The 14,878-nt window shown below is 34.4% G+C and overlaps 1 protein-coding gene across 2 annotated transcripts in view; it reads left to right on the top strand.

Annotated features, from left to right (window-relative positions):
- LRCH2 (leucine rich repeats and calponin homology domain containing 2) overlaps positions 1–14,878 on the top strand; it is a 108,878-nt gene that overhangs the window by 71,909 nt on the left and 22,091 nt on the right. For both annotated transcript variants that reach the window (XM_045538902.1, XM_045538901.1), the window contains exons 13-14: positions 7,358–7,406; positions 7,484–7,597. In XM_045538902.1, coding sequence (XP_045394858.1) covers positions 7,358–7,406; positions 7,484–7,597 — 163 coding nt within the window. The remainder of the gene's footprint in view (positions 1–7,357; positions 7,407–7,483; positions 7,598–14,878) is intronic.

Raw genomic sequence — 14,878 nt, 5'->3', positions numbered from 1 at the left:
ATTCTTAGCTACTTTTAAAAATTTTTTGTAGAAATGGGATCTCGCTATGTTGCCCAGGCTGGTCTCAACCTCCTGGCCTCAAGAGATCTTCCTGCCTTGGCCCCCTGCCTTAGATTACAGGGGTGAGCCACTATACCTGGCCTTTGTTTATTGTTTTTTGTCAGAACCTTACCACCATTGGGCATACTACAATGCAAATATCATAAGATCAGGGACTTTATTTTGTATTCTGCAGTATGTCTCCACTTAGCACAATGCATGGCACACATAGTAGGTGCTCAATAAATATTTGTTGAGTGAAATAATTGGGAGAATAGGTTGAAATGATGAATGCCAGGAACTGTGTTGTGTGCTGGGAGATACTGCAGTGATCAAGAGAGACATGGTCCCAGCCCTCATGAAGTTGGTAATTGATGTGGTCCTAATATATTGCTGTTGTAAGTGTTTGTATTTTAAAATAGAGCTTTTGAATATACAGATCCACAACTAGTAAGAATGATTACCTGTGGCATTAGGCAGCATGCAGACTTGTAGGAGAGACCTGGAAAAATTCTGGGTATTTACGTTTTGGGTGAATGGTCAGTCTCCCTGAAACACCTAGACAGCTCTGTACCGGTAGTGATCTCTGTGGGCTACTCTTCAAGATTCCTAGCCACTTCTAGCAATCAGCTTGAGCGCTGGGACATTACAGACATACAAGAAAGTTGTGATAAACTATTGAGAAATTGGTTGGCAAGATAGCAGGGTATAGCTGAAAAAGCATGAGCCTTGAAGTCAGACAGATTTGGGTCAGAGTCCCACCTTTAGCACTTATTAGCTATGAGGCTTTGGATAAGTTTTTAAATCAGCCCTAATGCCTGACACCTAAATGCTTAGTAAATGTTAGTTCTCTGGTTATTTCTTTTTATTCACTTTTCTTCTTATAGAGAGATAGATTAGCGTAGTGGTTAAGAGTTCAGGCTTTTAGGACCATGCTGTCTGAGTTTGGGTCCTGGATCTGTCTCTTGGAGGAAGTTGTTTAGCTTCCTGTGAGTAACATTTACTCCATCTGTAAAACATGAATAATAACAATATCTACCTCATGGTTACTGTGAGGATGAAATGGGTTAATATATGTAAATTGCTTAGAACAATGGTTAGCACATAGAAATCATCACATATGTTATTAGTTGTTGAACTATTGTTTTTTGAATTTCCTTACTTTCCCTTTCTCATATCTTTTCTTAGCCCTTCCTTTTTCAGTTATCTCCTTCTTTGTTCAAAAGAGAAATAGCTTTGCGCTTATTTTTTCTGATATTAAGAAGTATTACAGGCCGGGCGCGGTGGCTCACGCCTGTAATCCTAGCTCTGGGAGGCCGAGGCGGGTGGATCGCTCGAGGTCAGGAGTTCGAGACCAGCCTGAGCAAGAGTGAGACCCCCGTCTCTACTAAAAATAGAAAGAAATTATCTGGCCAACTAAAAATATATATACAAAAAAATTAGCCGGGCATGGTGGTTCATGCCTGTAGTCCCAGCTACTCGGGAGGCTGAGGCAGTAGGATCGCTTAAGCCCAGGAGTTTGAGGTTGCTGTGAGCTAGGCTGATGCCACGGCACTCACTCTAGCCCGGGTAACAAAGTGAGACTCTGTCTCAAAAAAAAAAAAAAAAAAAAAAAAAAAAAGAAGTATTACATAGGCTTAAATTTTTAATATATTAAATATAAGAAAATAATTTAAATTCTCTGACTTTTTTGGCAGTGCATAAGTGAGCACACCCCACTTCCATCCTTACCCATAGAAAAATCTCATACTTTCTCTTAACAGAAATAAGATCATACTAAGTACATTGTTTAGCAATCTGCATTTTTCATTTAACATATTGTGATGATTTTTACATACCTACCAAATCTAAATATACGTTGTGATGAACTTTACATATTCTGTGTCCTTGTATTATTTTCTTAACTTAAGTGCTTAAAGGCATGTTACAGACCAAAAAAAAAAGCATGTTATTGATGGATTAAAACATGAATGAATATTTAAAGCTTTTGATAAACTCTCTTTCCAGAAGTTTTGATCTGTTGACATTCCTACAAGTAATGCATGGATATCTTTACTTCCATACTTGTTAACACTGTACATTATCAATTTATCTAATCTTTGCCAACCTAAAACAAATTATATCAGATTATTTCATTTTACATTTCATTGGTTAAACTAGTGATGTTGAACATTATTTCAAGTATTTATTGCTCATTTATATTGCTGCTTTTGTGATTTGCTTGTTTGTATCTCGTGTGATCAGAGGAAGTACTTTGTATGAATTGAATGGTTGAAATTTATTGAGTTTTCTTATGGCCCAGAATATGGTCTATTATGGTAAAAATTCTATAGGAACTTCCAAAAGTATGTATTCTGCAGTTATTGTTTACAGTATTATATAAATGTCAGCTACATTAAGTTGGTTGATAATGTCTAAATCTTCAATACCTTACATATTTTCTGTTTCCTTAGCCTATCAGTTATTAAGAAAAGGTTATTGAAATCTCCAACACTAATTATGGATTTGTCTTTTATTCTTGTAGTTCTATCATTTTTCCTTCGTATGTTGTGAAGCTTTGTTATTATTAGATACATGAATGTTTAGGATTGCAGTGTCCCCTTGGTGAATTTACATCTTTGTCATTATGAAATGACTTTTCTTTAAATTCCTGATATTTAATAATATTCTTTGGTCTGAAGTCAGCTTTTCTGATGTTGATATAGTCAATCCTGCTTCCTTTTGTTTAATGTTAGCATGATACATCTTTTCCCATTCTTTTATTTCTAACCTATTTGTGCTTTATAGAGAAAGTGTGTTTCTTATAGTTAGGATGTGGCAGTTTCTTTTTTTATTAAACATGACAATCTACCTTTTAATTTCTGTGTTAAAATCATTTATATTTTTGTAATTAATGATATTTTGGGTTTAAATCTACCACCTTGCTGTATGTTTTCTTTCTGTCCCATCTATTCTTTTTATCCATTTTTCCTCTTTTTCTGCTGTCTTTTGAATTATATTTTAAAATTCCTGTTTATCTCCTTTGTGGGCTTATTAGTTATAAGATTTTGTTATGTTAGCGGTTGTCTTAGGGGTTAAAGTATAATATTTAGCTTATCACAATCTGTCTTCAAGTGCTATTATTCCATTTCATGTATTTTATAAGAACCTTACAACAGTATACTTATATTTCTTTCCTCCTGGCCTTGTACTGTCATTCATTTTACTTCTATATATGTAATATAGCCCATAACACATTATTATTTTCCTTTAGATGGTTATTTCTTAAAGACATTTAAATAATCAGAATAATGTCTTTTATGTTTTACCCTCTTAGTTACCAACTCCAGTGCCTCTTTATTTTTTGTGTAGATCCATATTTCCATGTACATCATTTTTCTTCTACCTAAAACAGAGAATTTTTTTTTTTTTTGAGACAGAGTTTCACTTTGTTGCCCTGGCTAGAGTACTGTGGCATCAGCCTAGCTCACAGCAACCTCAAACTCCTGGGCTTAAGCAATCCTTCTGCCTCAGCCTCCCGAGTAGCTGGGACTACAGGCATGTGGCACCATGCCCAGCTAATGTTTTCTATATATATTTTTAGTTGTCCAGATAATTTCTTTCTCTTTTTTAGTAGAGATGGGGTCTTGCTCTTGCTCAGGCTGGTCTCGAACTCCTGACCTTGAGTGATCCTCCCACCTTGGCCTCCCAGAGTGCTAGGATTACAGGCGTGAGCCACCACGTCCTGCCTAAAACAGAGATTTTAACATTACTTTTACTATCAGTCTGCTGGTGTCGAATGCTTTTAGCTTTTGTATGTCTAAAAACGTCTTTAATTTCACCTTCATTTTTGAAAGCTATCTTTGTTCAGAAAAAATTCTAGGTTGACATTTTAATTTTCTTTCAGTATTTTAAAGAGGTTTCTCCACCATCCTTTAGATTGCATTGTTCTTATGAGAACACTCTTATCTTTGTTTTACTGAGCCTAGTGATTGTTTTTTTCTCTGGGTGCTTTCAGTACTTTTTCTTTATCACTTGTTCGAAGTACTTTGATTGTGATGTATCTTGGTGTTGTTTTCTTCATGTTTCTTTTGTTTAGAGTTCATTGAGCTTGAATTGGTGGATTTATTGTTTTCATGAAATTGGAAATTTGGGGGCTCTTATTTCTTCAAATATCTTTTCTGTCATTTGACATCATCTATTATGGAACCCCAATTATATGTACATATATTAGGCCATTTGAAGTTTCCCACCGAACACTGATGTTCTACTCATTCTTCTTTAATATTTTTCTTTCTGTGTTTGGTTTTGACTAGTTTTTCTGCTATGTCTTCATGTTTACTAATCATTTCCTTATGAAATGTCTAATATGCAGCTAATCTCATTAAGTTCATTTTTAATTTCAGATGTACTTTTTATCTTTTGAACTTTGATCATATCTGTACTTAATCATGTTAAGTCTTTTCTTTTAGCTTCCTGAATAATTGCTTGGTTGAATTTTTTATTGAATGCTGGACATTATGAACTTTATCTGTGGATATTGTAGTATTACTATAAATATTTTTGACTTTTGTTCTGTTATATGGTTAAATTACTTGGAAACAATTTGATATTTTGGAGACTTGGTTTTATCATTTGTTATGTGGGACCATTACTGCATTTAGTCTAGGACTAAATTTGTCTTCCTAATGAGGAAAGTCTTTTCTTATTACTTTACCTGATGTCCCATGAATTATAAGATTTTCCAGGCTGGCTGGTGGGAACTAGTCCTACTCCTGGTCCTCTGTGAATCTGGGAATTATTCCCTCTAAGCTTTTGAGGGGTGATTTCATTCTTTTGCCTAGGGTAGTTTCCTCATATGTATGATCAATGATCAGTGCTCAGATGAGAATTTGAAGGACACTGCTGTAGATCTCTTAAGTTCTTTGTGCATTGCTCTTTTCTTTGTTACTCCTTCTGTCTGCCTTTTTCTCCCTGGCTCCCAGCTGTCTCCTAAATTTAGGGAGCCTGCTGGACTTTGCCTTGTTTCTTCCTCCCTGGGCTGTGCTCTGGAAACTCTCTCTATGCAGCAACCTGGTTCAATCATGGGATTTGCCTTGTTTGTTACTCATCTCTAAAGGATAATGTTATTTTTTTGCCTGATATTCAGTGTTCCAAAAAGCACAATTTTAAAATATATTTTGTCCAGCCTTTTAGTTTCTTCAGTCAGGATATAAATCTGGTCACTGTTATTCTATCTTGGCCAGAAGCAAAGTCTAGTTTTTACATTTTATGTGCTCATATTTGTCAGCATTTAGTTTTGATTGTTTCTTCCATAGGCTCTCTCTACCCCAACATTTTAAAAATTACTGCCCATATTTTTCTGTAACTTTTGTGATTTCATCTTTATTTATATTTATTAAATCTTTAATCCATTAATTTTGATAGTTCATATGAGGTGAGGAGTCTAGTGTTTTCCTTCCTTCCCTGTCTTCTTTTCTCACTCTATCTCCTCCTCCCCCTCTTTCTTTCTCTGTATATTTTACAAGTGGTCACTGAGTTGTTGCTATCCTCTTTGTTACACAATCCATCATTTCCACAATGATTTTAAATACCATTTTTATCATCACTTATTATACTCGTGGTCCTCTACTCCTCTTCCATTGAGAGATCTATAGATTCTGGAGCTAGTATTATTTTGTTTTACTGGCATTTTATATATTTTATTACTGGTGTCAATGGAAAAAAGCCAAACTCTGCAAAATAATTTTAAAGAGGTTTATTCTGAGCCAAATTTGAGGACCATGACCCAGAGCCACGCCCAAGCGGCCTTGAGCAAGTGGACTCGCTGTGGCTGGGTTACAGTTTGGTTTTATATATTTCAGGGGGACAGGGGTTACAGGTAAAGTCATAAATCAATACGTGGGAGGCATACATTGGTTTGGCCCGATAAGGTGGGCCATCTCGAAGGGGGGGGGAGCTTGCAAGTTATAGGTGGGTTTAAAGATGCTTTGGCTTGTAATTGGTTAAAGACATGAAGCTTTGTCTAAAGGCTTGGAATGTTTTAACATAGTTGCTGTTTATAAGAGACAAGCCACCAGACATAGATTTGTTGTGTAAATTGAGGGCCTGTAGGTTTGTCTTGCATCCATACCCTTCGGCTTGTTAATGGGTTACAAAGGATGTCCCCAAGAAAGGAGGGGGGGGCATGATGAGGCATGTCTGACCTCCCTCCCCCTGGCAGGCAATTTAGTTTTAGGATATTCCTTTGGCCACGAAGGGGTCCATTCAGTCAGCTGGTGGGGGGGTGAGCCTTAAAATTTTATTTTAGTTCACACTGGTTAGAGAAATCTCCATTATTATATAACTTTTCTTTTCTTGATCATCCATTCTTCAAAATTAACTTTGACATCCTTTTGTGTGATTTCTAAAACAAGTCAAAATATACTTCTTGGTTTATTTTTTATTATTATACTTCATTTAAGTTATTAATTAAGTTGAAAGTGAAGTTATACCTATAATACTTAGTCTTTCTGTCCAAGAACTTTTCAGTTATTTAAGCCCCTTCTAGACATTTGTAATTTTTAAATGTAGGTCTGGTACATGTATAATTAAGTTTCTTCCTGGTATTTTATACCTTTCCTTCTTTTTATGAATAGGATTTTTCCTAATATAGCATTTAACTCATTATAGTTGATATATAGGAAAGCTATTAACTTTTGTATGTTTTTCTTTAACTGGTAACCTTACCACTCATAGATTTTTTTTCCTCTTAGAAAATCACGTGTTCTATAAATTTTGAAAATTGGATTCTTTTTCTCTAATTTTTATGTCTTTTTTCCCCCCTTATTTTACTGTACAGAAGTTCCACAATAGTGTTAAGTAGCAGCAGCTCTAGTGGGCATTTTGTTTAGGCATTTGTTGAGGCCCATAATCAGTAATTCAATAGGCAAAATAGAATTACCCCTCAGTGTTCTTTGGCATTTAGATAAAAGAAATTATTAGTTGATTTTTTCTTAGTTTTTGGTAATTATTTTAATATAATAAATGTCCTGTCTGTCCTTTGACAATGTATCTCTAGATATTATACTTCTTTTGGCTTCTACAAATTTCTTAGAGGAATGCATAGTGTTTATATAAAATAAACCCATTTTGATTTTTCCTTTGGAGCAGCAGTTATTAGAAACTTAAATATTTTTTTGTCAACTTCAAGTTTTATTGTATTAGTTCAAAGCGTAGGCATAGGTAAATTCTTTACATTCCTGCTTTTAAAACAAGAGATAACTTTATAATGTTCATAAGGTATATTTAAGGATTATTCTATGGATTTTAACATATTAAGGCATCTTTAATTTTTTAGTGTCTCAGCAGATGAAGTTAATTCACCGTTATCACCCCTCACATGGCAGGTAAGAGGAAATTAAATTACTATTATATCTATTATTTTGTTCTCATTTATTTAGTTAAAAGAAATGTCTCATTACAGCCCTTAGAAAATCAGAAGGATCAAATAGATGACCAGTGGCCAGAGTCTCAACCTATAATCTGGCAGAGTGAAGAAAGAAGGCGGAGCAAACAGATTAGAAAAGAATATTTCAAGGTACTTTATTAAATTTAAAACTTTGCTTTGTAATTATTAGTTTTGATTTTATCAGTTTTATTTTGTTAAGTAGAATATAAATCTCTAGTTAAATGTAGTAAATATGTTACTTTGTCTTGATTTCCTATATATACGTGGTAGTATGATCCAGTTATATCCATAAAATTTCAATTCAGAATAATTGAATAGATAAATATGAATTACAATTTACCAAATACCTTATAAGAAAGATGATTGTTCACTACACTGCTAGTTTTAGCAATATGTGATATGTTTTAAAAGAATTGTCCAAGAAAGATCTTTCATTGGATTTGTTTCAATAAATAGTTGACAAATGTTTACAGTTAGCATTTAACTATTTCTATGTAAGTAAATGCTATTTATGTGGTTCCAAAAATGCATGAGAGCAGTTTTTTCAATTTTCTTTTCTTCTTGTTATTTTAGTAGATTTCTTAAGAGGGTCTTTTATCTTAGCTAAAATAATAATAAATATTAAAAGGATTTGTTCTGTAAAATTCGGATTTGGTCAAAAGGCCACACTCAAGGATCCAGAAGGCCGTAGGTTCCCCACCCCATCTTAAACCATCCAGATTAGCCCAAATTTTTAGTTAGCAGGGTTTTAATGAAATTATGCTGTGTACATTTTTGTAAATATTGTATTATTATCATCTATTTGTGGTTAAAATCTGCTATATTTGCAGAGACCAATCAGAATTTGTAATAATTTTCAGTACTAGTCAGAATTCATTATTGGAATTTGTTTCAAATGAATAGTACAAACAAGCTTCTTCTCCATGAATGGCAAATTTTGTTGTTTTTATACACATTTTATGTTTTCCAAAGCTTAATTATTATTAGATAATAATAATAATTTTTTCTAAATACAGAGTACTAAGCTAAATTGTAGGTAGTTTCAAGTTTATATTACTAATAAATAGTATTATATTTTATGTTTTCTTTGCTTAGTAGAAATAGGTATCTATGCACATTTATCTGTTTCTGCATGTGGGAGTATAATGTTTATAAGTAGTATCATATGACCAAAACAAAAATGTTCTGTCTTAATGGATCTGTGATGAGTTTAAGCCTTCAACAAACAATTACTGAGTCCTTTTAATGAGCTTGGTGTTACCTGGTAAATGAGAGATAATGAAGAAATAAAAGGCATGAGGAAAAATGAAAGGATATTCTAAGCAGAACCATAGTCAGTAATGGTGAAAGTTTATTTATCCCAACCCTTTACACATCTGCACTTTTGTTTACATTCTGGCATTATTTTAAAGTTTCCCTTTTTTTAGTTCATGGGACCTTGAACAAAGGCACTTAATAAAATTTGCTTATAGATAAAATATAATGAATGACTGATGATGTGGGAAAAATTTTAGTGGTATTTCTAAGTAATAAAAGAGATTTGATATTTATTTGATCTCCTTTATCCTAGTATAGTAAAGCCATACCAATTCTGACTATTTTCCAAAACACTAGCATAGCTGTTACTAAGTGCCAGGCACTGTTTTTAGTGCTTTACAAATATCAACTCATTTAATGTTCATAATGACCCTATGATGTAAGTACAATTATTATCATTTCTATTTAAAGATAGACAAATTAAGGCACAGAGAGGCTAAGTAGTATATGTCAGGTCACTTAGCTAATAAGCTGCAGAGTTCACATTTGAACCCAAAGCCTATGCTTTATGGCCTATTTGTCTACTATGGATAGCCTAATTTCAAATAAACAAGCACTTTCAAATAAATACAGTTTTACCATTTTTAAAATTATTTTACAATAACTCAAGTGAACTTCTCAATGAAATCTTAATAGATGCCACAATGAGCCTTTAAAAATAGACAGTTCTTTGGTTTAATAGCATTTATTGATAAGTATTTTATTTTTTATGACTGAAACATAACTTCTGTAATATTGGCTATGTTATGAAGTTGCTAAGAGAGTGAATGACATAATATCCTGCCCATTACATAATCATCATTCAACAAACATTAATTTTGTCCTTACTTGATAAAGTAGATGCAAAGATAAGCTTAGGTCAATAGAAAATGTTTTAAGGAGATGTGTAGTTCTCCTTAACTGTCAGAAGATGTCAGTGTTAGGACACGCCAAAAAAATTAAATGTCAACAATTTTTTTTCCCTAAGATGTCAAGAAAATATAAAATTGAGATACTACTCCCTAAATTAAGTCAAAACTATTCAGAATTACCAATAGTTTCATAACTAAAACATCATCAGTTTCTACAAAGTGTTTTTCTTTCAAAGACAAAAAGGAAATTTGTCTTACTTAATCACGTATCTCCCAATAATGCAAAAGGCTGTTTGTAGGATGCATTATTGAACTTAATCTGGATTTATAGTTCATTAAACAGCAAAATACAATACTCTAGAGGTTTAAATCAGATTATCATTGAGCTTGTTTAGTGATTGCTCTTTTAGCTTTGTTGTGTTAGGAAACATATAGAACTTTTATGCAACTTTATCCTAACATGTATAAATGACTGAGCCAGGGGATATCTTTGTTTCTGTCCCATGGTAAATTATTCATGATACTGTTATTCAGTATATGTATTGAAAGTGTTTGTGTGTGTGTGTGTGTGCAGGTAAAAAAATCCAGATCTCTATTTCTTCTTAGTCACCAAGGCTAATTTTGGATAGTATTTTTTTCAGGTAAGCCCCTCAAATTAAGTAAAGAATGTTTCGACATATTGGCTGGATTATGTGAGCAAGAAGATAAATTGGGTCAGGTTAAGTCAGTAAGTAAATCAGTCAGTAAGGAGAGTTATATTAACTGTTTTAGATTCCCAGGCCACTCTTGTATAGATTATTACTCCAGTATATAGAATTTGGTGTCCTTGTAACCAAAATAAAATCACTACATTTCTCAAAGCAAAGGCATTCCAGGAAGTACATTATTTTATTAAACATCTTTCATGGAAATTCATTAATATTATTTTAATAAGATACACAACAAACTATGAAAATCTAACCTTTTGTTGATAAATGATGTTTAATGTAAATTAGCAGCTTTAATTTCTTGTAACAATGATAACACATGAATTTCTAAATGCATTTGTTGATTGATTTCTAGACAACAAAGTTAAAAGGCATTAGAGTAATTATACCAAGTTAGTTTTAAATATTATTTGATTTATTTAAATGCCATATTTCAAATGTATCTCATTACTCTTGTGATAAAACATTATAACTTGTAAAATACATAGGGATTTCATAAATACAGTACAATATTTTTATTTAAAGGCTAACCCCAAGGAAAATATTTTTACATATTTTCTATGATAATTGTTAGTTTTATGCCAGGATGGGGAAGCCAGTTGGGATTGTAAAATCACCTAATTTGTTCTGAGTCAGAGCTTGTGCACAAGTTATTGTCTCTCCTGTGAAATAATATAAGCTTCAGAGATGAACTGACCTTTTTGTTTCTCTGGTTAGTAAACCAGGCCTTTACTAATACTAATTGGGGATAGCTGAGTTGAATTCATAAAAAATTGGACTTAAAGAATATTTTCTAATGTATGTATATATTAGGTTTTGGGTTTTAGGACCTTTAAATATGTGCAGTAATGCAAACTTAGTGTCTAAGTTTTCATGTATAATAAATATTTTTAACTGGAAGAGTGGTTGAATAACAATAATACATTTCCCATCATCTAAGTTAACTATATCATTCTGTGTTTTTTGCATTTTAATTTTTCACTTACTCTTTTATATTCTTTCTGTATCTTTATTTTTCACCTTATAAATGTGTGCAGACCTCTACTGTAGGGGAGAAAAAGTAATATTTTTTCCTACCCATTGCAAGGATGGTGGCTGACACCCCTATAACAAAAGACATATTAACAAGACAAAAGCATAACAAATTTAATCAAACTTTTACATGACACAGGGGTCTTCAGAAATGAAAACCCAAAACCTAGGGAAAACTGCATTTTTATGCTAAGTCTGATGAAAGAAGTGTAGAGTTGTAGAAAAATGTGATTGGACAAAAAGGGGTATGATCTAATGGTGATAAACTGGGGGAAACTCAGCAAGGCCTATTAAATTCTTTCCTGCGTCTCTCTATGACATTCCTTCTCCCCTGCCCCTTCCCATGGGGCAAGAAAACTGTCTTATGCAGATACTTAAAGGAGAAGGGAGAAGTCAGAGAGTGACCTTTCTAGGTTTTATGGCTTGCTTTGTGGAAGGGGAATTCTACTTTCTGTGAACTGCCTCTGGGGAGGTAGGAGGTGTAGCGGCCCGATTACAGAACGGGGGATGAACACAGAAAGAAACACACAGACACACAAAGACAGTACAAGACTGCAGCCCCGAAAAGCACCAGTCGCTTTATTTTTATACTCCTTTTGTCCAGCAGCTAGTTTCTGGTTCGTGACTATCTTTAGAGTCCTGAGGTGACATGTTCCATTTCTTATGGAAATTGCTCAAGGAAGGTAGACATTTGCATGTTAACCTTTGGACCCCATTACCAAGTGCAGGACAATGAGACATGCCTTGGCTTGTGTGCAAGACCTAAGGCCCTTGGCTATTTTCCATAGGGAACAGTTTGTCTGTTCAATAGGCCATTCACCTTTAGCTCCAGGGAGCATTCAGCAGTCAATAGGCCGCTTCCGGACCTATTGACTTCTGGCGTCAAGGAGTGTTCTGGACCTATTGACCTTTGGACCCAAGAAGCAGGTCCAGCTTCGCTGACTCTGGGCTCAAGCCAATTCTTGCCCAGGGATGGTCCCTACAGGAGGGGCAGAAGAAAGGAGAGCCAGAGAAGGTCAGAGAGTGACTTTCAATGTGCCATATTTTGGGGTAGTATTTTCCAAGCCCCAACACTACCATTATCCCTGATTGCCTTTTCAGCTGTTGCCTTATCTCTTTGCTCTTTTGGGGCCAAACCTTCCATTCTGGTTCTCCAGTTTCTGATCATTCCTTAATCCAGCGGTCCTCAACATTTTTTGGCACCAAGGACTGGTTTCATGGAAGATAATTAGACAGTTTTTCCAGGTCAGGGGGAGAGGCAGAGCTCAGGCAGTGATGCAAGCGATGGGGAGCGGAGCAGCTATAAACACAGATGAAACTTAGCCTTCACTTGCTCACCTGCTGATCACCTCCTGCTGTTTGTCCCCCCCACTTCCTAAATTTCATGGAAAACAATAATTTCCATGGACCACGGGGTGGGGGGGGTGGGGCGGGAGTGGAGCTCAGGCAGTAATGCATAGCCTGATTCAGTACCATACAGGGCTGCAGCCTGGGGGTTGGGGACCACAGCCTTATTCCACCAAAGTTTGGCTTTCGCCTCCATTTCTCCATTGAAATAGCCCATCAATAGAATTTAACATGTACCTGCTCATGGCAAAATCCACTGTAGCATTGACAGTGTTGAACCTCCTTTCTTGATTTCTACTTCATTTTTCTTCTATGACTCTTCTTTTATCTTTTTGATGTTCTTATCTAACTTTTCTTCTGACTTTTTTTCTGCCTGCTCTTAAGGTCTCATCCTCTGTTTATTACTCAAAAAAGTTCTCTCTGGAGTGTTAATGACTCCAGATGTTTCTTATATTCTGCTGAGTCTAAATTTACATCCCATAACTTTTTTTCCTGTCTCTAAACCTGTGTTTCAAATTGTTTCAATTCCCTACATGTATTTCAAATTCAGTATGCACCCCGCATCCCCACTTTCCACCATGGAACTTGTTCTTCCTCTCTATTCTTTATTTTAGTTAATGGTAGTTTTATCTACGATTGTTGTCTGAGCTCTGTACTGTCTTGATTCTTTCCCTCTCTCGTTCTCCTCACCTAATTGGTTACCAGCTCTGTCTGTTAATTATATATCCTTTCTCCACTTCATTTCCAACTCTACTGCTGTTGCCTTTGTTAGAACCCTCATACTTTCTTGTCCAGGCTATTGTAAGAACTTCTTAATGATCCTCCTTTCACAGTCCTTGGATAAATCCCCGGCTTTAAATTTCTTTATTTTAGTGTTCTATAGCCCTGTAGGGTAACTATAGTTAACAATAATTTATTATATATTTCAAAATATCTAGAAGAGAAGATTTTGAATGTTCCCAACACAAAGAAATGATAAATGTTTGAGGTGATAAATATCCCAATTACCCCAATTTGATCATTACACATTGTATCAAAATACCACATCTACCCCATAACTATATACAATTATTATGTATCAATAAAAACAATGAATTATCAGAAAGTGATAATTGCCACGGCCACCCTGATTGTATTAGGTATTATAAGTAATCTAAAGATGATTTGAAGTATAGGAAAGGATGTAAGTTTTATTTTAAAAGTATACATCATCAAAAAATTTCTTTACTGGCTCATTACCAATAAGATAAAGTTTGGACTTCACAAAATCTTCATAGACCATTCCTTTCTTTTCTACAATTCATTATCTGCCATGTTCACTTTCCTCACTAGACTCACTGAACTACTACTTTTTGTGCATAGTTGCACTTTATTTCTTTGTGCTTCCCCTCTTCTGAGAATGACTATTAACCCTTTTATTACTGGCAAATTTCTATTAATCATTACCAATTTAGAAATGGGAGTACTGTTGGCCCTATGTAACTGTGGGTTCCACGTCCACAGATTCAACCAACCATTATTGAAAATATTTGGAAAAAAAAATCACTAAAAAATAACAATACAACAATGAAAATAATACAAATAAAAACAAAACAGTGTAACGTCTATTTACATAACATTTACATTGTATTAGCTATGATAAGTAATCTAGAGATGATTTAAAGTAAATGGGAGAATGTGCATAGGTTATAGGCAAATATTATGCCATTTTATATAAGGGACTTGAGCATCCATGGATTTTGGTATCTGTTGCGGCGGAGCGGGGTGGGGGGTGTCCTGGACCCAATCCCTATAGATACTGAGGTATGATTGTATAGCATAGTGCATGGGCTTCTAGAATCAAACCACTTGGGTTCCAGTCCTTACTTGGATACCTACGAACTGTGTGACTTTGGAAGTCATGTAACCTTAATTAAGTTTAATTTTTCTTAAATCTACAAATGAACGTAATAGTATAAGCATACCTCGGAGATATTGTGGTTTCATTTCCAGACCACCTCGTTAAAATGAATATAATGATAAAGTGAATCACATGAATTTTTTTGGTTTCCCAGTGCATATAAAAAGTTATGCTTACACTGTGCTGTAGTCTATTAAGTGTTCAGTAGCATTATGTAAGAAAAAAGCATATACCTTAATTAAAAAATACTTTATTG

The sequence above is a fragment of the Lemur catta genome, chromosome X (genome assembly GCF_020740605.2).
Source record: "Lemur catta isolate mLemCat1 chromosome X, mLemCat1.pri, whole genome shotgun sequence".
Lineage (NCBI taxonomy): Eukaryota > Metazoa > Chordata > Mammalia > Primates > Lemuridae > Lemur > Lemur catta.
The sequence above is the reverse complement of the archived record's forward strand: the minus strand, read 5'-3'. Positions and strand labels throughout refer to the sequence as shown.